Source organism: Cordyceps fumosorosea (assembly GCF_001636725.1).
Source record: "Cordyceps fumosorosea ARSEF 2679 chromosome Unknown scaffold_4, whole genome shotgun sequence".
NCBI lineage: Eukaryota > Fungi > Ascomycota > Sordariomycetes > Hypocreales > Cordycipitaceae > Cordyceps > Cordyceps fumosorosea.
The window spans coordinates 764,911-786,337 of record NW_017387304.1 but is presented as its reverse complement, the minus strand read 5'-3'; the positions used below and the strand labels follow the sequence as shown (position 1 = coordinate 786,337).

At 53.1% G+C, this 21,427-nt stretch overlaps 12 protein-coding genes across 12 annotated transcripts; 4 read left to right on the top strand and 8 right to left on the bottom strand.

Annotated features, from left to right (window-relative positions):
- Positions 1-993: 993 nt before the first annotated feature.
- On the bottom strand, positions 994-4,138 carry ISF_02446 (Armadillo-type fold domain containing protein; the record flags this gene model as incomplete). The annotated part of the gene is made up of 3 exons (XM_018846052.1): positions 994-1,977; positions 2,031-3,790; positions 3,844-4,138. 3 exons carry the CDS (start codon positions 4,136-4,138, stop codon positions 994-996), a joined length of 3,039 nt encoding a protein of 1,012 aa, XP_018706759.1.
- Positions 4,139-4,838: 700 nt separating this feature from the next.
- On the bottom strand, positions 4,839-5,950 carry ISF_02445 (vesicular-fusion protein sec17; the record flags this gene model as incomplete). Its single annotated transcript, XM_018846051.1, has 4 exons — positions 4,839-5,253; positions 5,327-5,633; positions 5,716-5,839; positions 5,918-5,950. 4 exons carry the CDS (start codon positions 5,948-5,950, stop codon positions 4,839-4,841), a joined length of 879 nt encoding a protein of 292 aa, XP_018706758.1.
- Positions 5,951-6,324: 374 nt separating this feature from the next.
- Positions 6,325-6,897, top strand: ISF_02444 (DUF726 domain protein; the record flags this gene model as incomplete). The annotated part of the gene is made up of 1 exon (XM_018846050.1): positions 6,325-6,897. One exon carries the CDS (start codon positions 6,325-6,327, stop codon positions 6,895-6,897), a length of 573 nt encoding a protein of 190 aa, XP_018706757.1.
- Positions 6,898-7,165: 268 nt separating this feature from the next.
- Positions 7,166-7,737, bottom strand: ISF_02443 (Protein phosphatase inhibitor; the record flags this gene model as incomplete). Its single annotated transcript, XM_018846049.1, has 2 exons — positions 7,166-7,455; positions 7,536-7,737. The coding sequence occupies 2 exons, from the start codon at positions 7,735-7,737 to the stop codon at positions 7,166-7,168; spliced, it is 492 nt and encodes a 163-aa protein (XP_018706756.1).
- A 440-nt stretch (positions 7,738-8,177) lies between these two features.
- On the bottom strand, positions 8,178-10,380 carry ISF_02442 (Protein phosphatase inhibitor; the record flags this gene model as incomplete). Its single annotated transcript, XM_018846048.1, has 2 exons — positions 8,178-9,823; positions 9,885-10,380. The coding sequence occupies 2 exons, from the start codon at positions 10,378-10,380 to the stop codon at positions 8,178-8,180; spliced, it is 2,142 nt and encodes a 713-aa protein (XP_018706755.1).
- Positions 10,381-10,686: 306 nt separating this feature from the next.
- On the top strand, positions 10,687-11,495 carry ISF_02441 (50S ribosomal protein Mrp49; the record flags this gene model as incomplete). Its single annotated transcript, XM_018846047.1, has 3 exons — positions 10,687-10,725; positions 10,855-10,961; positions 11,033-11,495. The coding sequence occupies 3 exons, from the start codon at positions 10,687-10,689 to the stop codon at positions 11,493-11,495; spliced, it is 609 nt and encodes a 202-aa protein (XP_018706754.1).
- Positions 11,496-12,057: 562 nt separating this feature from the next.
- Positions 12,058-15,300, bottom strand: ISF_02440 (hect; the record flags this gene model as incomplete). Its single annotated transcript, XM_018846046.1, has 3 exons — positions 12,058-12,075; positions 12,155-12,612; positions 12,660-15,300. The coding sequence occupies 3 exons, from the start codon at positions 15,298-15,300 to the stop codon at positions 12,058-12,060; spliced, it is 3,117 nt and encodes a 1,038-aa protein (XP_018706753.1).
- Positions 15,301-17,177: 1,877 nt separating this feature from the next.
- ISF_02439 (40S ribosomal protein S10) lies at positions 17,178-17,813 on the bottom strand (the record flags this gene model as incomplete). Its single annotated transcript, XM_018846045.1, has 3 exons — positions 17,178-17,223; positions 17,293-17,705; positions 17,775-17,813. The coding sequence occupies 3 exons, from the start codon at positions 17,811-17,813 to the stop codon at positions 17,178-17,180; spliced, it is 498 nt and encodes a 165-aa protein (XP_018706752.1).
- Positions 17,814-18,153: 340 nt separating this feature from the next.
- On the top strand, positions 18,154-19,005 carry ISF_02438 (hypothetical protein; the record flags this gene model as incomplete). Its single annotated transcript, XM_018846044.1, has 1 exon — positions 18,154-19,005. The coding sequence occupies one exon, from the start codon at positions 18,154-18,156 to the stop codon at positions 19,003-19,005; it is 852 nt and encodes a 283-aa protein (XP_018706751.1).
- A 314-nt stretch (positions 19,006-19,319) lies between these two features.
- ISF_02437 (cytochrome c oxidase polypeptide VIb) lies at positions 19,320-19,875 on the bottom strand (the record flags this gene model as incomplete). Its single annotated transcript, XM_018846043.1, has 4 exons — positions 19,320-19,354; positions 19,404-19,467; positions 19,531-19,643; positions 19,812-19,875. The coding sequence occupies 4 exons, from the start codon at positions 19,873-19,875 to the stop codon at positions 19,320-19,322; spliced, it is 276 nt and encodes a 91-aa protein (XP_018706750.1).
- A 331-nt stretch (positions 19,876-20,206) lies between these two features.
- Positions 20,207-20,669, top strand: ISF_02436 (NADH-ubiquinone reductase complex 1 MLRQ subunit; the record flags this gene model as incomplete). The annotated part of the gene is made up of 4 exons (XM_018846042.1): positions 20,207-20,269; positions 20,323-20,338; positions 20,432-20,494; positions 20,551-20,669. The coding sequence occupies 4 exons, from the start codon at positions 20,207-20,209 to the stop codon at positions 20,667-20,669; spliced, it is 261 nt and encodes an 86-aa protein (XP_018706749.1).
- A 243-nt stretch (positions 20,670-20,912) lies between these two features.
- On the bottom strand, positions 20,913-21,407 carry ISF_02435 (RNA recognition protein, RNP-1; the record flags this gene model as incomplete). Its single annotated transcript, XM_018846041.1, has 2 exons — positions 20,913-21,026; positions 21,087-21,407. The coding sequence occupies 2 exons, from the start codon at positions 21,405-21,407 to the stop codon at positions 20,913-20,915; spliced, it is 435 nt and encodes a 144-aa protein (XP_018706748.1).
- Positions 21,408-21,427: the final 20 nt, after the last annotated feature.

Sequence of the window (21,427 nt, the reverse complement as noted above, 5' to 3'; positions counted from 1 at the left end):
GTTTTTTTTTTTTTTTTTTTCCCCAATCTCTTGTCGCACCGTATCTAGATAACGCGGCGCCCAGCAAATTGCAGGAAAAAGACCAGGGCTGTTTTACTTTTCACCGCTGAGAAAGGACAGAAGGAAGCTGAGACAAAAGCTCTCTGTTGGACCAGAACTTGCGCGGGCAAGGGGGGGGGGGGACGGGGGAAAGCAAGTGAGTTGGTACCCCGGATTTGGTTCATTTTCCAACTTGCGCTGGAATAGCATATCTCAGCCTTCTGCTTCGTTAGCTTTGTCACACTTTGTGTTGCTACGGATGTAAATGCTTCCGTGGAGGCGCTGAACTATGTTGCAGTCTTGTGGCCAGATGCAGACCACCACACCGTTTTTGCTAAACGACCTCTTTTGGCACGCTGACCCATGTCAAGACACGGCATGTAAGACAAGACATTGACAAGGAATAAAAGAGCATGGTCCGTGGGAGCTTCGGGGGACCCTTGCCGGGTTGCCAGGCTTCCTTCCCCCTCCCTACATTTGATGGAATGAATGCCATGTCGCAATGTCCATCATCAAGTCAGTCGAGGATGCATCGCAACGCATAGCGCAAACTCACATACGGATGGATACATGAGCGGTGTCAGCAAAGTACTTGGCCGAAGGCATGGTGTATCAGTAACCGCAGGAGACTTGTTGGTAGTGAAGACGCAATGTCTGCGAGGCAATTCTCGACGGCAGGCAGCTACATGGCATCTCATCGTTGTAATGTTTATGAATATTTACTTGACTATATTGATCCGCTCCCCAATACATGCAAACTATCAGTCAACTGTCGCTCGGCTTGAGTGATAAAAGGCAGCAAAAGCAAAAGACGAAAAGAAATAAATAAAGACGCTTTTCAAAAGGGTCCTGCAGCCAGCTCCCGAATTTCTCGCCGTTCGCAGAGGTAAATTGTAACAGTCATCGACTCAACCTTGACAAAACACCGAACGGCCGACCGCGTATCGTTTTTGCTCAGGCAGCTGGGTTTTCAATGAGCCAGGCTGCTACCCTGGCGTTCTCTCGAACATTCAAGTCCCTATCTTGCTTCATCATCGCCTCTACCCGGCTGCCAAACCCCAGGCGCTTCAGCTCCGCCGCCCGCTGCGCGCAACCGTGTGATTCCGTGCCATTATCCTTAGTGATGAGGTTGTAAAGCAAGCGGCACAGCGCTAGGCGTACGGCGCTGTCCTTGCTGTTAGCATGCGGAACCAAGAGCTCGAGGAGCTCCGTCTGTGCGACGATGAGCTGGCAGTAACGCGGCCCGGTTGCTGCGATGTGCGCCAAGCTGTAGATGACGGCGACGACTATGCGTGCATTAGGGTGCATAATCTTGCTTTCCCGGCCTGAACCGCTCGCTCTCCGCGCAAATGGACGCAGCACCCTGGAGCGCAGCTTTGAAGCGAGTGTATCAAAGAGGTGTTCCTGTCCCAATGACTTGAATAGATAGTCAATAACTTCGGGGTTCGCAGTGGACGAGTCTGCTCCATCACCACCATCCACTCGCCCAATGAGGTTTCTGATGAAATCGAGGGCTTGCTCCTGGACTGCAGTGATATCGTTAAGGGCCTTGGGAACAGGGTTGCTCTCAGCATCGCGGACACGCGACAGATACCCCTCTATCTCACGAAGCCGGGGAGAGCCCGAAGCACTCAAGACACGAATGGAGCCACCAGAGGCGTAAGACCACTGTGGCCGGGAGTCAAGCGGCTCGCCGTCCATTTCTTCATCCAAGTCGTCTCCCATTCTCGAAGCATGCATCATCTCGTCCTGTTCCTCGCCACCGATCAGCTGCATTAGCCAGCCCGGCTCCAGCTGTTCCAGGCACGTTTTTCGCATACTAGCTGAAACTCCATCCACGAAATGCTTCAGCCCCCAAAGAGCATTGAGCTGAAGGGCACGGTTGGGCGAGTGCGCATGCTCGCAGAGCAACTTCATAAGTCCATGTTCTGCGAGGTACTTGGGCATGTTAGCTCGAGTAGTAGTGGTGAGTAATATAGCATTATACGTACTTCTTTTGACGGGCTGACGGAAACCACGAGGTTTGAGACGGCTGCAGTCGCAGCGATTTGCACGTTGATATCAGGGTGCTTCATAGCACTCAAAACAGGCGCCGCGACGTTGTTGTCAATCAGAGCAGTTCGGGATGAGTGGACAGACCTCGACAGCACCCTCGTCACGAAGCAAGCTGAAATAATTACACCAACTGGATTGGTACCATAGTCGGGATCAGGGCTGGTACGAGCCGGTCCAGCCACGTTCTTGTCCTTGTGGTCTTGGGCCTTTCGGGGCTTCCCTGGAAACTCACAAAGAGATTCCACGATGTACGGTACAATGTCCTCGACCGCAAGCGCCTTTCTGTAGCTCTCCTCGCACGCAGCGATCGCGCCGATCGCCTTGAAGACGGCTTCGCGTGTTCGGACGCGGTGAGCCATAACAGGATGGACACCGTCATCTCCTAACCGGTAGACTGGAGAAGCTCTCTCTACCTCCATTCTTTCATCGGCGTGGGGTGACCAATATTGTGCTTGGGTCGGTGGGAGGGGCCGGTAAGTGTTTTTAAGCACCCTTGTGAGTCTCTTGATAGCGTCGCAGTCGAAAGCCGCTTTCTGTAGGGTTTGACAATCGGTTATCAGACGCGCGAGGATGACAGGGCCTCGCTCGAGTACGAAACGTCTAGTCAAGGCTTTGGACTTGTCAACATCCTCAAACTCGGCCGTGTCTGTGCTTTCATTATCGCTCTTCTCGATGCTGTTGAGGAGTACTGGGACCGCTAGCAAGCCCAACGTTGTCTCTCGTGCAACTGTCATACAAAGACCAGCTCTGAAAAGCGAAGCAAGAATAGCTAAAGCGGCGAGGGAAGCTACTTCATCAAGCGCTCTCCCTAAGTACACAAGCCAAGGAATGAGTGGGCTTTCGATCTCCGATGTAGGGTATGATCCGTTAAAACCAGGTACATGGAATGGAGAAACCTCCGGTATCTGGAAACCATTTTTGCCTTTGCGAATGCTCTTTGTTTCCGAATGATCTGCGCGTGAGTGTGGTACTGGCATGTCGTTCTGTGACAAGGGGATCACAACCGACGGAAGAAGATATTCCATGGCTGTCAACCACGGAGGCCGGAAAGGGGTATCCGACCCTTGAGTTCTGTCCACTTCAACGTTGGGAACGCGGCGGGCCTTTATTGAGGGGAAGACAGCCAAGATTGAAGGCGAATTTACCAAGCAAGTTGCACGGTACTTCGAGTCTCCAATAACGGCACCGATAGCCTCCAAAACCGGTCCAATCTCAGCGCTCCGGTGTGCGGGCGTTGGTAATGCTTGATAGACTGCATCTGTACCTGCCGCTAGAACCGCATCAGGCACGACAAAACCATCACGGACAGCGATGCTACCCAGTTGCGTAGCCAGCAAGTCCAACACACCACCCGCCGCAAGCGCCTGTTGGTGACGCTCCTCACAACACAGACGAGATATGATCGCAGTAGCGAGACTGTTCCGTCTGGCGATGGGTGAAGGCAACTCCTGCGTAGTCGACGAAGCTAACATGATGCTCAACGACTCGATGTGCTGTGGTGTGAAGACTTGATTGGCAATGGCTTCGAGGTTGAAGGTGCAGGATGGTGATGCTAGCGAAGCTGCATCAGCAATGGTGTTGATAGCCTGGAGGGCAGCGATAATGATTTGAGTCGGAGCGGAAGCAGGGGAAATGTTGTTGAGAATCGCCGGGAGCGCCATGGCCGCGTTGAGTGGCGGCAGGAAAGCAGGACCGCCTGAGGCCAAATGTTAGCGCATCATCAGCATCTATGTAGCCGTCCCAACTTACCCATTGCGAAGCTGCCTATAAGCTGCAGAGCTTGTAACTTGACGCTCTCTTCGTCGGAGAGCGTGCGCGTGGCGGCTGGCTGTCGCGTGTCTCTGCCGTTGGCTCTCAAAGGGGATCTGGTGGCCGCCAGGGTCCTCACGATGGGTTCTAGAACGCCCACAGCCACCCATTCCTCCTTCCTCTGGACATGGCCCACGATTTCATTCTTGAGCGCCCGAAGAGCAGCTGTCTGTTCCGAAAATGTCTTTGCGCCACGCAGCTGCGCAAGGATCGGGGAGCTCTGAGGGCGAGTCATGGGCACAAGTGTCGTAGGCCGTTACGACCTCGCGCTGAGGACGTATTTCTGGATAGTTTGTCGAAGCTAGGTGGTAGGAGACTGTATCGTGAGACGATCTCGATCGTACCGATTCGTGGAGCTAAGGAAGGTTGAGCGAGGTCGGAGCGGAACGAGAGAGAGAGTGAAACCGGGTGGGAATTGATCCCAGTTGTCTAGTTATGTGGGATATTAAATGAAGGCGAATCGAAAGACACAGTCGGGGGCAATGGAAGCAGAGAGTCGAGAGCAAAGGACGATGAGTTGATGAAGATCTTGGGAAGCAAGTATCGGGGATGGATGGATGCCAAACGCACAAGAATTATGGGGCACATGTTTGTATGGGAGCATCAGCAACTTCATGCACCCACCTCTGCCCGAAAAGTAGCCCGAAAAGTAGCTAAGCAATAAAAATGTCTGGCTTTTAATGATAGATAAATGATTTGTAATTCGGAGTAGTTTCATCAGAGAAAACCCGCTTCAAGAAAATAAGTACATGTTCTATATCACAGTGAACGTGTTGACGAGTGCCGCTCGAAGTTGGACTTTCGGCATCTGAAAGGTGTTGCAACCCTTCGCTAGCCGACAATGGAATCCTAAGACCACACGAGAGAAGAAAAATGTCAAAGTGATTGATTATACTTTATAAGACGCCATAACCAAGATATCCTGCAGTTTCGTCTCACGCAAACTCGTCATCCGCCTCCTCGATGCCGTCCCTGACCTTGACCAGCATGCTCGTCTTCCACTTGTCGAGCTTGCTCATCTGATCATACTGGAAGAGCTTGTCAGTAAACTGCTCTTGGCTCTTGGCCTCAACCGCCTCGCACAGGTCGACAAGGAGCAGGTGCTCGCGCTGCGTGGCGAACGAGGGGTCCATCTCGCGGTACTTGTCTAGCGCGCGGTGCGTGGCGACCATGTCGCCGCTGGCGAGGCTGCAGATGCCGGCCTTGAGGAAGTAGTCCTTGACGCTGTATTTCATGAGGTTGTTGTCAATCGACACCGTGGCGACCTTTTCGTAGTTTTCAATGGCCTTGTAGTAGTCACCCTCGAGGGCGGCCATGTCGGCGACCTTGATCCAGAGTTTGTTCGCGAGGCTGCCAAGTGGTTAGTTGGACAAATATGCGCTAGGTATTCCGAGACGCAAATGGGCAGAGAAGGTAAACGTACGCGGTGGCATTGTCGCCTTCGTACCACGAAGCAGCAGACTCGGTCGCCTCCAGGGCGCTTTTGGTGTCGCCGAGCTCCTGCTCGTAGACGTCGGCGAGAGCCTCCTGCTGGCTGGCCGCTCTTCGAAAGTTTCCCTTGGCGCAGTAACGCTGGATCGCCACCTTCACGCATCGGACGGCCGCTTGAGGGTCGGTCTTTCTGTAGGCCTTGAAGGCATCGATCAGGCTGTTGGCGGCGTCGTCGGGTTCGTTGAGGTTCTTGGTGAAGACCTCGGCGGCCTTTTCAAAAGCTTTGCCGGCTTCGAGATCTGCATGTAGATGGGACACGACGTTAGTTGTCGGCGTCGACGGGCGCAACGAGTAAAGTCCCCCCCCCCCGGCTGCACTCACCCTGCTTCTGCATCTTGAAGGCGTTGGCAGCCTGGACATACAAGTCGGCGGCATTCTGATACTTGTCCTCTCGGCCGCCAAAGAAGCTGAAGCCGCCGCTAGCACCTTGCAGCGTCTTGTCGGCCTGTATTTTCGGCAAAGGGCAGGCGGTTAGTTCTGTAACAGAGGTTGGAGAGTGGGGGAGGGGTTATCCTCGGCGCACCTTCAACAGCAGAGCACGAGGGTCTTGAGCCATGGTGGAAAAGGGCAGTTTCAATCAAAACTGGCGCTTGTAGTTCTTGGTAAAATGTTTGCGACGTCACTTCTCGTAAGATGTAGATTCCGAGAAGGATGCTGGTCGCATGTGAAGGAGATGATACGTAGTCACACAGCCGCCAAACCAAGCTGGGCCTATGACGCCGGGCGGCAACGACACCGGGCGGTCAGGCAGCGAGCATCAGTTGCTCCACTATTTTTACTTGTCCCCTGTAACAGCTGCCACCAAGTGCTAATAATAATCTCTTAAGGACGGTGTATCGAGCATTAATTGCTTGTCACATCTCGCGTTCTCGTCCTCGTCCTTTTCACATCCCACTGTCTGCCACCTGTTTGGAAAAACGTGAAATGACCATGCAGTCTTCTTACGGCTTCGTCTGCTTCCGTTGCAGAGCTCTCGCCCGTTGGCCTATGTCGCAGCTCGTCTCCTCTCGACATCGCAAAGCCACATACTCAACGAAATCCTCCACTGCGCATAAAATCCTGGCGCGTCCAACCTGGTCTGTCCGGTCCCTCCTCGCCGAAGATGACGCGTCGCCGGCCGAGGCCATCACATCCGCGCAGCTACACCACCTGCTCCGACTCTCCGCGCTTCCGCTGCCCAAGTCCAAAGAGGAAGAGGCATCGATGATTGCGACCCTGCAAAGCCAGCTGCATTTCGTGAAGGCGGTCCAACGAGTCGACACCACCGGCCTGGAGCCCCTCCAGGCCATACGAGACGAGACGGAAGAGGGCTGGAAGGAGGGCACGATAGGGCTGGGCGACCTGAAGCAGGTCCTCGCAAAGGAGGTTCGGGTAGGGCACTACAAGCGCCCAAGGAGGGTCAAGGAAAAGATTGAATCGGAGGCAGAGAACTGGGACGCGTTATCTACAGCATCGAAGAAGGCTGGTAAATATTTTGTCGTGGAAAGCGCAAAGAAGCCATAGGAGCGAGTTCGTGGAGGACGGTTGTCTGCCGCATGACGCATTGTACCACATACATGATACCCTTGAGCAGATTGCTCATGTAAACTAGAAATAGAAGCGCACCCGTCTAAGACATTCTCCGTTCTGTAGCCAATGAGGCTGTTTATTATCCGCTTAGAAATCAAATATGAACGACCCGTCATGCCCATAACCCTTAACCAAGCCATCGCTATGCATAACAAGCTCTTGATAAGAAATACGACGAAATCAATCCTCCTCAACAATTTCTCTACTTCTTTTCTGCCACCTCCTCCTTCCGCTTCGGCTTCGGAACCTTTTCGTAGGCGTTCGGGCTCGGCGGCCGCTTCTCCTTCTTCTCGCGTGACTTCCCGTCGTCATGATCGTGGGCGTGATCGCAGCCCTCGTGATGATCCCCGTCTTTCTCGGGCCCCTTGCCGTTCCGTCCTCTCCCGCGACGCATCCTCTCCTCGTAGTCCGACTCGGAGTCTGATGAGGAATCCGAACTAGACTCGTCGCTCGATTCGTCGACGGCCTTGGGCTTGTGATAAATACAGCATACTATTTTAGAGAAAAACCACCTTGTTAGACACATGGTCTTTGCCAAAAACGTGCTCGAGGTGGTTCGACGCCTTCCTTACCTTTGGAGCTCTTCCGTCCTAAACCCTCGTTGTCCACCACGTCCTCGGCCCATTGAACCGACCGCCCGTTGGCGCTGTGCCGTCCGCGGAGGCGCAGTATCCTGGGCGCGGAGTCCGGGGCGCTTTGTGACGTGGAGGCGATCGTTGTTGTCTGGGATGCAGATGGCGTCGGCGCGCTGCGCTGCGATGGCTGTTGCGACATGGTGTGGCGTGTGTGGTGGAATTCTTGAAGTCGCTGGTCGTCGGGCTGTCCTGGCACGCCGTTTACCCCGCTGGGGAAAGTGATGTGCCGATGGAGAGGGTGTTCTATGCTTGCCGCGAAAATGCGAAATGCTTCGGCTTCTAATACTGGGATGGCCTCTAAGGTGGTATGTTTTCGCTATGTTGGTGACGGATGGAAGAGAAAGAGAGAAAGGAAAGACGTCATGCGAAGAAGCTTTTTAGTGCAACGACTAACCTGTGGCGGGGAATCTAAAAGTCGTCGCCGGCCTGGGCTAATGGCAGCCAACGTGTAAGTGGTACGGAGCTCACCTCATGGCAACAAAGGATAAAAAGACATCTCACTTGGTCTAATTCCTTTCTGTACATTGTAGCGTGTGTCTATAATACATGTTGTACAATTAAGATGATACAGTGCGCCCTCTAGGTAGAAGCGACTTTCGCGGCTCTCGCTTCCACCTTGGCCTTCTTCTTCTGCCCCTTCATGCTCTTTCTTGGGCGACTCTTCTTGTGCTCTGGGAGGACTCTCGGCTTATTATTCAGCCACCCGTTGATCGGCCGTCTTGTCCCGATAAACCGACCCTCTGGGGTATATACATCGACCGAGGGAAGATTAATCTCGGAGGGCTGCTCCTCTTCCGGCTTCGTTGCCGAGTCCCGTTGCGTAGGATGCTGGCCAGACTTGTCATCGTCTCGCCGTTGGCGCATCATCTCTTCGAATGGGTCCAAGGCCAGCCCCGTCGACTTTGACTTCTCTCCCGCGCTCTCTGCGCTCTCCAGGCTTCCGCTCTGACTACTTTCACCGTCCTCCCTTGGCCGGTAGAGGCTTCGCGTACGAACCTGGGCGACAATCTCGACGTAGCCGACGCCTTCAATCAATATATCAACAGACAGAACACGGAACGGTAGTCGATCGATGCTGAGACCGACGGCGTTCCTCCTGGTCAGAGGTCCCGCCCTTTGTCTGGTGACGTCATGCTGCAAGACAAACCTCCCGGCATGCTGTATCGTCGGAGCAGTGCCAGGAAGGGAAATGTTTTCCTGCGCACCCGAAGTCTTTACCTGTGTCTGGAAGTCGACAGCCTTTTCGGTACTCGTGATATGGTCTTCTAGTGGTGTAAAGTTATACATGAGGAAGATCATGTTCTCCGATGATGGGGTAATGCGGATTAGTCCGCCGCCCAGGATCAGGGACTGGCCAGGCTTGACGGTGGCCTGCTCTGGCACGATGCGCTTCTTCATTATGAGAGATTGTCTGTGCTCCTCCTTGACAAAAAGGTCCAAGTCGCTGCGGGCCAATCCAGGCAAGTCGATCAGCTCGCCCTTCTTGTTGCCAAAGGGAATTCGAATGGGCGATGCTGTTGTTCCAGGAAGCGACGAAACCAGAGGCATGGCTGGGTAGTTGGTAGCTCCCCGTGCAGGAGGCAGTAAATCCCCGACGTCCATGTCGTCTTCTTCTGGTTGAATGTGGCCGATGGCCGTAGGCCCGACTGAGGCGTCCGGGTGGTCCAAACGACCTTTTGGATAGACTTCTTCAAAAAGGCGGCTTTTCCCAACATTAACCTTTCCGACCATCCATCCGGCACCGCCTCTGCGCCAAACGTCCTCCCTTACATCCCTCGTCCACCACCCGTGGCTCGCGCTCACGCAGCGGACGTTTCCAAGACGAACTCTGTTGCCGAGACGGCCCAGCGCGTCTCGCAGAACCTCTCGGAGATACGGCATCAGGGCGTCGACGGATTGCTTTGTCGGCCCGAGCAGGTCGCTGCGGGTGATGATGAAGCTCAGCTCTGTCTGCCGGTCGCGGAGGAACTTGCTCGCGCGGGAGCGTCTGTTGCGAGTCCGCAGGGGAATATCGCCGAGCAAGACATTTAGTCTTGGGATGAGCGACATGGGGAAGTCGGCGGCATCAATAACGTGATATATGTGATTATATTTATGCGGCGATTCCTCGATTGTCTCTCGCAGCGACTCGACAGTTGGATGAAACATGGGCACTCTGCCGGAGGCGGACTTGGCATTGTGATGTATCAAGTCGTGGCATCGATCGCAAACAGGTGGCTTCGGGTCTGAATAGAATTATTTATAAGTCAAATACATTTCTTTCAGAGTTGCAGAGGGGCTGCCTACCAGAGAGAGGCGCAACAAGTGGCTGCTCTACTACCAAGTTTCTGGCGTCGAAACCGAGGGCAGTCAGCTGGTCGCTGTCCATGGATTTCAAGACATTGTCAATGACTTGGTTTTCTTGTATGTCCTTTTTTTGTAACTCGTGCTTGGGCGGCTGCAGCCACGTGCGTACGCGCTTCGCGGCGACGTCGTAGTATCCAAGCTGCTGAGAGTCGGTCGTTTGGGTGAATGCGCCGCAGCCGCTGCAGGTAAAGGGAAGTTTGAGCTTTTCCTCCGCGTGCGCCGCTACCGGCTGAGACTCCTCCTTCGGCGCGCATGTCTCCGCGTGAATCAGTCGCCGCTGGCCGATGTTGCGAGGAGGTATCGACACAGGTGTAATTTGTCGTTGTCGCGCGAGGCCCACGGCAGGGCACAGGAAGAGAGGGAGGCCGGCAGCGGGCAGAGCCTCACTCGTCCTCAATGTCCGGGTCAGCCACCGGGAGGAAAGCACTCTGCGCATATCGTTTGCTTAACAAGAATTCACCCGCGACATGACCGTGAATGTACTCGAACCAGAGTAAGGAAGACAGGGTGCTTCAAAGGTTGCGACTCGGTCTGTAAATTTCAGTGGGTCGTTCAGGGTGCTGGCTGAATTTTTAGTGCCCCTGGGGGCGAGCTGCCAACGCCGCCTGCTGTCGCGCGACCAGAAATCGTGTGCGGAATTTTTGCCGGGCCGGCACTGTACAGGGGATACGATTTTCATGCTTTCAACTTTCTATGCCGGCCATTTCTCGAGGCAGAACGACCAGCAAGCACACACAACACAATGCGATCATTGGGAGAGCGATTACATCTACTCCGAAAGGTCAGTACCATTTCTTACTCGTCAATTGAGCGCCTATGCTAACGAGATACACAGAGGGTAAGAATCTGAACCAGAGCCAGCTACTGCGACGAGCGCGAGACACGATGCTAACGACAATCCCGCCTACAGCTTCTCAACCTCCGGATGGGCCCCGGTGCCGCCATCCTCCCCTCTGAGGTGTCCCATATTCACATGGACTTTGCCCTGCGAACGCACAACGGCCACATGGGCGCCAAGTACGAACCGTCCCTCCTGGCGAGGCGTCTCTTTCTTGAGTTTCCTCCGGTTCGCTAACTCGAGCGCGCAGGAAGTTTTGGCGCGAAAATCTCCCACGACTCAAGTACCACAATCCCGCCGTCCCCATGATCGTCAACCGCCACGGCCAGAACGAGCAGCCGCCGACCATGACCGTGTACCTCCGAACCGCCGCCGCCGCCGCGGGTGACGCTCCCGCCGTCGCTCCGCCCGCCTCCTCCCGCGTCGGGCTGTCCAAGGCGCAGCCGCCGGCAAGCAACGAGCGCGTGGTGCACATCGACATGAAGGACAAGCACTCGACCAACATCCTGGAGCAGCTCATCGCGCAGGTCGGCGCCGTGCCGCTGCGCCCGACGGCGGAGGACACGGCCGAGTGGCAGAGCCTGGAGGAGCTCCGCAAGGTGAGCAACGCCAGCCGCGATCGCATCAACGCCATCAAGGCCGAGAAGGAGAGGGAGGCCAATATGTTGCGGCAAGCCCGTGCGGCTGGTGGTGCTACGGAAGATCCAGCGTAACCCGACACGCGGTTGTTGTACCATTACTGTAGTTTATAGCATATTTTCGTTGTTCAAGGTTCAAGCAAGGAGTACATATCTCTCGGTGGGAAAAGATGGCATGATTCTTCTCTGATAAATATTGAAATTCTTTTCCCAGAAAAGAACAGAAACTACCTATTGCAGCTCTGCTGAACAATCTTTTACACCTCAATCTACTTGAGGCCAAATCCTTCGCTTTCATTGACGGCTCTCCAAAGAACATATTCAAGCTTCTGTCTTGTGCGATAACGCCATAATGATATTTGGTTAAAGCACGTCCTTGCCACCGGAAATCGAAGGCAGTCATCGCCCAGACACGACACCTTGATTATCAGAGACGTAGCACCAGTCGCTGGTATGCGATCACTGCCAGTAATGAATGAAAGGAGGCGACGCTGATCGCCCGGTTCAGCTTGTCTAAATGTTTCCCAAAACCAGCCAACAGCGGGTTCTACCCCATCAGGCTGCTTGCTACCCCAGTTTTGGTATTCAGCGACAGCTCGCATCGAGTCAACATCAAGTGGCTCATCGGAACCTCGGATTAGTAGCTCAATTTCTCCTGGACGGAAGAGAGAAAACGCGTTTCCACCGCAGACGTTGTAAAACCCTCGGCGAAAAGGATCAAACTGCCGTCGCACCGACGTATCGAGCTCATGGCGAATGTATAGATCCACGTACTCGCGCCTGTTGGCATTCGTGACAGGACGTCTCTCCCCACCGTCGCACAAGGGGATTGCTGACAGAGATCCATATCTGTCATTTTCAACAACAAAGTCCAGTGCAAATGTAGACTCGACATCTCCGTCATACTCCAGGAGTTGCTGAAGCCCTCGGGCCAGTCTTGGACGATACTCGGCGAGATCGTCGAGTGTATACTTGATGTGTGGCGGCGCGTGTGCCAACGAAGTCATACCATGGCCGGGTGCCGCGGCCAGCAGTTTTTTGAACGCGAATGGCGGAAGCGGCACATCGAGAATTGTGGAATTGTATATTGCCAAGCCCAAAACCACACCGACCAAGAAGTATTGATCAGTGGACTCCAGCGAATTGGGGTTGAAGTAGCAGAAATGAGAATCTTCGTCGTAGAGGAACATTCCTGGGTTTTGTCAGAACTTGCATCATATCGGAACAAAATGAACATACCAAAGTCCGGGTTGAAGACATCGCGAATGACTAGTTGGAACCATTCTTTCCTTAAACCACCGCCATCAATTCCTTCTTCACCTCGAAACTTGATCCGGAGACCTTTTTTGATGTCATCTGTTCCACTACCAATGACCTCGCTCACTGCCATCAGACTGTCGTCAACGAGACACTCGCGACGGACAGTCAGAGTCAGATACTGCTGAACAGACTTGTTAGACATGATACTGTCTATTAGCGCAGCTCTTGCTTTGTTTTGCATTTGTCTGCGCGTGTCATGCCCTAGTATCGCCGTCTTGGCCCAGACACTGAGAAGGAACGGGTATTGGCAAAAGGAAAACAAGCCTTGTTTGGCTTCCCAGGTATCAAAATCTTTAACAAGATCAATATAGTCAACCATGGAAACATAAAAGTCGCTGCTTGGTAGTTTGTGGCCTCTCTGATGAGGGAGATGAGCATCACGAGTGGAGCCGGGGTCGTTCGCGGCGAATATGAGAGCGAGGACGCGTGAAGTTGCCTTCACTTGCCAGTCGTCCGGATATGACGTTATCTTTTCCGGCTCTGTGATCTTCTTGGACGTGTTTGACAAGCTCAGGGCTCCGATTTCATCATGAATCTGTGCACCAGACTGACCGCTCCGCATCTGAGGTATCAAGAATGAGGTCACTGCGTCTTCATCCGCACCCTTGACGGGCTTTTTATTCCGTTGCCTGAGCATCCTGTATGTGAGAAACCCAGAAAAGAGATCCTTTGCTTTGACGTAGCGTTCTTTGTCAAATTTGATCCACCAGCTAATCAAGTGATTGTGGCAGAGCGGCGTGGAGTTCGAGATGAGGCCAATCAGCCTCTTGATGATACCTGAGTGTTGACCTGACAGTGGTCCAGAGGAAGGCATCGCTCCTGATCTATCCGCTTGGTTCATTTGATGTATCGCCTGTGGCCTACGTCCAGCACCACTTCGATACGCCAACCCTTCCATGGGTAGGTGACTGCTATGTAGCAGTGGATTCTCCAAAATAATGAGTAGAAAGCGCAAATCAGTCGGCTGCGAGATCGGATATCGGGGTCGTTTCAACAGCATCTCTGTGTGTTTGAGAAGCGTTCGGTGAACATGAATCTGAGCCTGTCGGAACTCATTCTCCAGTGTCGGCAGGTCGAGATCAACTGCAGAATGTGTCGACGAAATTTCCGTAAAGACCGAATGACAGCCCTCAGCAGGCCCAATAATAGTCCGATACCAGTTATCAAGTTCCGACCAGTCCATCTGGAGGGGCTTTGCCGCCGAGGAAACCCTTCTGGTATGATCGGGCTGCTTCGGTTTTGGTGCTGTTGTGGGAGCTTGCGGGCGACTGCCAGTCCACCACAGTCCGTTCTCCGCCACATCCCCCAGCAAGAGAAGCTTTGGATCCAATTGGGTAATTGGCATACTTGAATCGGTGTTACCACGTGGTCGACTTCGGTCCCGCGGCTGTATTCGAGCATCTCTCAGCACTGGTTCTCTTGACGGCACTATTTCTCGCGAAGGCACTGGTTTTCTTCGAATTTGGTGCTCTGGCCCGACAGAATAATTATGAAGCATGAAAGATGAGTTGAGACAATCCGGTGACCTGAAGCATTCAGCGATATAGTCCTCCAGTGCCTTGAAAATGGTTTGCGGCTCGTGTGAGGGGGATCGGCCAGGACTTGAACGGTTTGCACCAAAGCTTGGCCCTGCTGCAGGGTGGTTCAACGCCGGCTTGTCTGAATACCCGTATGACAATGACCGTTGCGGTTTAGTCATTGGCCTCGGAGAATCACTGCTAGTATTTCCAGCAGGAGCATTGAGGAACTGTGTCCCAAACCTTCGTCTAGAATCGGGCACTGCTGACCCTTCAACAGCAGTGCCTGATCCACTGGGATGTGACTGTCCCGAAGTTGACTGCCATAACCGGTCCTTGCCATGAAGGCCCTGGCTCTCTTCGAGTCTCCTTGATATATGCGATTGCAAGCAACGCCGCACAAGATTCTTGGTGTGTAGCAACGAGATAGGCTGCACGTGCGCTGGAAGAGTATCAGTATCAGCGGCGCTTCTGCAGTAAGCCGGATACGTACCGCGTCCGAAGTCGGCAGTCTTCTGCGTGGCTCCGGAAGCAGACCCGTCTCTTCGTGTGGCTCCAGGCATGTCATGGCCGTCCAGAGGCTCCAGGTCATTTACCGTGGCGCAAGTCGTGCATTTGAAGACGGTGAGGTTGCTGGGCCATCGAACGAGACCGCCGCACGTCATGCAATGTCCAGTTGCGAAGTCTTTTCCACTGACACCGCCGACTTTTCTGAGCCCGCCATCCATTTGCCAGGCCATTGTCCGACCATCTCTGCGCTCGTCTGATGGCTTGGTCGGGGCAAAGTAGGATGAGGGCGGCGCATCAGCAACATGGGGCATAGAGGGAAACGGATGGCTCATAGAGCGACTGTGCCTGCCTTGAGTTGGTTTCGGTGGCACGGGTGGAGGGCGGTCAGGGGCACGTGAGGTTGAATGCTGGAACCGACTGCGATCGTCATTACTGCTGAAGAAGTCTGTAGGTCTCCCCTTGGGTCCGGGCACGCGATCATGCGAGTCGATGTAGTACTGGTGATCACCAGAATCAGGGACTTGGTGTGACATGGTAGGTACTAATGCGCCGTGCCGTTATGAGCAGCTCCTTCTCAACAGCGCCCGCGGTCACCGGATCATGCGGTAGAGTAGTTCCGCCGTTGGGCTGGCTCTTGGGCAATTAGTGCCGATGTCGATTGTGTGGCAGTAGCACCTTGGTTCCGAAAATTGCCAAGGGCAGTCTGCATATCCAAATCAGGTGGGAGAAGGATGCAGTTTTTGTTGATGCTGAAATATTTGGCCGATTCAAGGCGCCGCTGGTTGGGTCGACAATGTGCGTGCCTGTTGCAGCTGTCTCAGATGCAGGGGTTTGACGTCTCGAGCTCTGACCTGCGCCACAAGGACATTACTTCAGCCTGAAAATGTTGGCACAGCGCTTCTTCAAGGTCTTTCCTGCTGGTTTGGTGTGCAAGGCAAGGCTTTTTGTGTCGTCAATCAAGAATGCAACGCACGTGCTCGGCGATGTAGAACAGACAATGTGAAGGGATGGATGGCCCAGCTGGACGGTACCAAGGAGGATCGCCCGGGTGGAGAGGCCCGAGACTACCCTAGATTGAGGCAAGGTGCGCAAGATGCAGGATTTTGTTTTGACCGCAGCCATGGCTGGGTGTTGACGATGCATTATAAGAAAAATTCAAAGAGTTCGGTTTTCTTCGCATATCGGCCACTCATTATGACAGCGCGATCATTCGATTCGATGTTCAGCGGGTAGTTACTATAACCTGCCGTTTTGAGATATCAAGCCGCGTCACCACAAATGGGTCAACTAGGTAAAGGCAAAGGTTAAAACAAACACAGCCACGCAATCGAGGTACCCATTCCGAAAACAGTAAAATGACATGTAGAAATTACCAGGGGCGCAGATACGAGATCGTTGAGCTATATCGCGAGTAAGCGCTCCAAACTACTGCTTTTTAGGAATGGATACGTCTTCATGCGGTTGCCATCCATCCACAACCTACCGTTGTATTGGGAACCTCAAACACCTTACCGTTAGATGCTGCCCTAGTACAAGCCATCTTATTCGGTTACAATGCACCAAAGAGAACTATGGAATCGTTGACAATAAAAATAAAATCAAGAGAAAATACTCACATGTAGGAGACCTGGATGGAACATGCGTGCGTCACGAAGTGGGTGGCAACGTGTATTTGTTCCCTGTTAGGTATCTCAGCTCTCTTAGGCATCTTACGTATTTCACGTATCTTAGGCATCTTAGGTATCCTGGCTAACTATCCCATTTATCGCAGGGAAGGATCAGATACTTGGCAGAGGACAAAAACATGTTGCCACCCACTGTGTAGAGGTGGGAAGCATTTGACCTCGGCACTCCTTCTAAGCTCGAGCTTGAGCCCAAGAGTGCCCTCAGGCCGCCCCTCAAACGACTCTCTGTTGTTGCTAGAACAAAAGTCAAGTGGCCAAGTCCCACAGACGAAGTAGAACGCATACATAGACACCTTGCCGATGCCATACCCGGGCTGTATCCATATTATCGTCGATATCGTATTAGAAGTGTGCGCCCAACTCTGAGCTGCGTCGATGACTGGCTCTGCCCGAATTGCTGATCCTTTCGGTCCCTGCGTTGTTCGGTTCGTCGTCCTGTTTGTAAGTGGTCTGGACATTCACAAGTCCCCGCAGCCGCTGTGAATGGATTTCACAAAACTGATAATCATTCATGACACTCCTTTTTTGAATGGTAGTAGATTTTTTGTTGACCCTGATGCAAATCATTCCGAGGTTCTAAGCCTCTAAAACTCCCACCATGTCTTCCAACCAACCGGTATCACGAGCCGACTCGAAATGAGATTTGACCTCCCATCTTAAAATACATGCCGGCTCCTTTCGCCATGTATTGCAAAACAGATAACCCAATGTCGTGAATGGATCGTTTACGAGGGGGGAGCGGCACCGCGGCCACGGCCGAATCCGCCACGGCTAAAAACACAGAATGTTAGCAATTGGTCCGGAAATCGCACAATGGGCGTCGCGTGGGTTCGTTCTCACAATTCGGGGTTGAAGCCACCAGGGGCGCCACCCTCCTTGCCCTCACCGGCCTCACGTCTGCGGTAACCACCCTCGCGGTCGCCGCGGTCGCCACCAGGCCGACGGCCGAAGGGACGGCGCTCGCGCTCGCCCTCACCGAGCATGCCGCGGGGAGGAGCGTGGGATCGCTGCTGCTTAATGTGGGTGGCGGGGACGATCTCGGCGGGGAGGTGAAGCCATTCGCGCAGGTAGTCGAGACCCTCGGGGGTCAGGGTGTAGTAGTAGTACTGCCACGAGAACTGGGTCTTGACATAGCCGCGAGAGGTGAGGGACTGGCAAGCCTTGATGACGAACAGGTTCTTGGTGTCGATATCGGGGTGCTTAGGCAGGTTGAAGTCCTTGGCGGCGACGAGCACGCCCTCACGGAAGAGGTACTGTATTGGGGAAAAGTTACATCAGTATATTCGCTTCTCTCCGATCTGTTCGATAGAATGTCGTAATACCTCGTGGATCTTCTTGCGGTCGGCCTTGGGAATGAGCATCGTGACGGTTTGCGTTGGCTTCGGTCGATGGTTGGAGTACAGTTTTTCGAGACCAAGTTGTCGCCCTCAAAATGGTTTACTTTTGTGGGCGCAAGCCCTACACTGATACTGACCTAGCGAAGGTGGGGTGGCTGAGTTTGTGCGTGTGGCTGGTGCTCACGTGCTGATAAGATATCATCGACTTTGGTGTGGCGTAGTTTTCACGAAACTCAGTTTCCACTTGTCGTGCATATGTGGGGACTGAATCCAACACCGACCCGACCAATCGCATTTCCAACTTCATCTTTTTCCAAACACCAGATCATTCGCTCAAGACACTTCTTATCAGTCAAATTTCAACATGGAATCTCAAAAGCACATAAACGTCTTGGTGTCGACATTCGGCGGCTTAGGTCTGCCACCAACAGTCATCCTACCCGCGCAACCTTCAACCACAGTTACAGCCTTTCGCCACCAGTTGAACGACCGCCTGCCTGTCACTGCTTCAAGACTCATCCTTACCACTCTATCGAATAAGCAACTTCCAAGCGAATCAGAAAATACACTCTCTTCATATCTCTCTACCAAAAATGACGACTTTCTCTCCTTACGTCTCAGCATTCCACTGTGCGGAGGCAAGGGTGGTTTCGGGTCTCAGCTCCGAGCGGCTGGTGGTCGCATGTCTTCGCGAAAGAAGAGAACACAGGATGACAACGGCGAGAGCCGCAATCTGGACGGTCGAAGACTAAGGACTGTCAACGAAGCCAAGGCCCTGGCCGAATATTTGGCCATAAAGCCTGACATGGATAAGAAGGAAAAAGAGAAGCGCCGCGCCCGCTGGGAAGAAATCGTGCAGCAGACAGAAGCGAGGGAAGCAGAAATTAAAAATGGAGGAAAAAGCATGATTGATGGCCAATGGGCGGAAGACAAGGAAGAGAGCAACGAGCGCACCAGAGATGCAGTTCTCGCTGCCATGAAAGCTGGCAGCTACACCGACAACCTCAGTAGCTCCCATGGCTCGAGCTCTGCAGCGCATGGCGCCAGCCTATCAGATGGTGATGAAAATTCATCTGCCAGCTCAAAAGAATCGCCGCCGCCAGCACAATCTGCAGTCGATCCCAAAGGCAAGGGCAAGGCTCGCGCCTTCTTTGGGTTCGACGAAGATGATGAGTTTATGAGCTCGGATGATGAATCGGGCGATGATAAGAAATAAACGCGTACAAACCATGTCATAGCATCTCCTACCAAGGCCATTTCTCTCTGGAGTTGGGATGTGCTCTACTGAGTGGGAAGCGAGGAAGAGGAACTTTATTACCATCACGACGGTGCATCGGCGTTATGTTTGTATTTGTTATCAAGGGACGGCGGGACTACTCTTTTGTATTTTATGACATGGGCTATTTAGCGGCAATTTACCCCCATTATTGCAGTCTATCAACCTCGCATAGTACACAGGCAGCACGTGCTGCCATTTCCCCCATCTATATCTTCCTCGTCATCCAACACTTAACGCCTTGCCATTTCTATCTAAGCATCGAGCTTGACGGGAAAGTTGCCGGCCTCTGTGACTTATTAGCGGTTTTCGATGTGACAATTTCTGTACAATCATACCGCGCTGCTCATCCCAGCGGTTGTACCAGCCGGAGGGGCACAGGGATCGGTAAGCGAGCCAGAACTAGACATGAGCTTGTTAATATCGTAGAAGTCGTGGGAGATTCGATTTTGGGCCGTGTTGTACCTGGCGGCAGGGAGCGAAATCCTCGCCCTTGGCGGTAATGCACTTGTGGTAGTCGACGTAGTTCTGCCAGCAGTGCTTGGTCTGGTTCTGGTTGGGGAAACGGGCGTCGGTACCTAGCGAAGTTGTTGGTTAGTATCTTAGAGGCCAATTGAAGATATCTGAGTCGAATGCGACGTTGCGATCACAACTTTTGGCGGCTTGGGAGGGAGCGTACCGGCTGTCAACATGGTTAGCCTCGGGATCCGAACCGATAATTTTCTCCGCGGTATTATCCGACTCACCAGTAACGAACTTGAAGGGCTTGGTCACAAGCTCCTGACCATCTTGCACTTCTTCTTCAGCCATTGTAAATTGATTTTATAGGTGGTAAAACTGGTTAGAGACGTAATTGAGGCTTGTAGAAGCTTGGGCGGTCGTAACGGGAGGTTGTTGCGTAGAGGTTGACACCACGAATCAGATGATTCCCAATGCGAGCACAGTCTCTGCCTCAGGCTTACTAAACCAATCAGCCCACGCCGTAAGGCACCCACCACGCCAGCGAACCCGGCTTAGTGGGCCAAGCTACCAGATTGCAGCACTTCTCGACGAACTCCAAAACATCGTTTCTTCTGAATAACGGTTGCTAATTGACTTCTGCTCGGCTCTCCCGCCTCTCGCAAACTCTCCACTCATCAAGATGCGCGCCACTACTGCCATGAGAATGTTCCGTCAGACCCCTCGCATGATGCGACCGGTGCCCGTGAGTGATTATGTCGCTGCTGATTGGACAACGCTAATACCTCGGTCATACAGAAGGAGGATCAGGCTGGTACGTGATGAAGCTGTCCACGATTGTCATACATCGACGGCCGAAACCGAGCGATCCGACACCTTCGAACGGGCATTTTCTAACCCCTTATAGGCCATACCATCTCGCAGCGTCTTCGCAAGCTCAAGCAGATCCCTGCCGAGCTGATTCCCCTGGGTACGTTGATTGAGACGGATTAGCCGACGCGACCTGATATCTAACAAGAATGATAGCTGCCGTCGTTGGTTTTGCCGTTTTCGCTGCCGGCTACTCTTGCGTCCGCAAATTCTGGGTCGACAAGAACCTCCGTCTGGCCCGACAGGGACCTGGTAGCCGTGCCGACCACCACTAAGATTGAGACTAATCGAGGCGTGACGCCAGTTTTTTGTTCTTGTACGGGAAAAGGTAGCTGTATATGTCTAGGAAATCCAGTCCGGTACAAAATAGAAGCCAGACCATTTCATCGTCACTCTCTACTGCTTCAATGCGTGAAGGAAAATAATGTTTAGATTGAAATCGTGTCAATTGTGAATTGTGAATCCGGACGCCAACGCTATGCAGAAATATACAGGTATGTGCAACATTGCACTGCAAATTATTGCGGTTTTGGCCCAGCCACATCCAAGTCCTCCAAGCCTTGCATAGGATCCGGGCCGGCGGAAGCCTGCACGTCAGCTTCACCCTCGGCGTTCCCAGCCAGCCAACCCTCCTAAAGAGGAATTAGTAGTGTACTCTTGGAGATTTTTCATGCGTACATGTTATAACGTACCTGGTCCCAGATAGCAGTTTTACTGCCAAGGCCTTCTTGCGCACTTTTCGGCACCTTTGCTTGAGAGACTTTCAATGTTCGCCCAAAGAACTCTGCTTGGTCCATGTTGTCGATAGCTTCTTTGGCATCTGCGCTGTCTTCAAACTCGACGTATGCGAAGCCCTTATGTGTTTCTCCGGAATTGGAAGTATCGGGCTTTGGCAGTTTGACCTCGACGAGCTCACCAAATGGGATAAAGGCGTCTACCACATTGGCGTTCGTAACCTGTGGTGCCAAGCCACCGACGTAGACGGTTGCTTTCCAGCGGGCTGCATCCGACATTTTGAAACCCAGACTTTGTG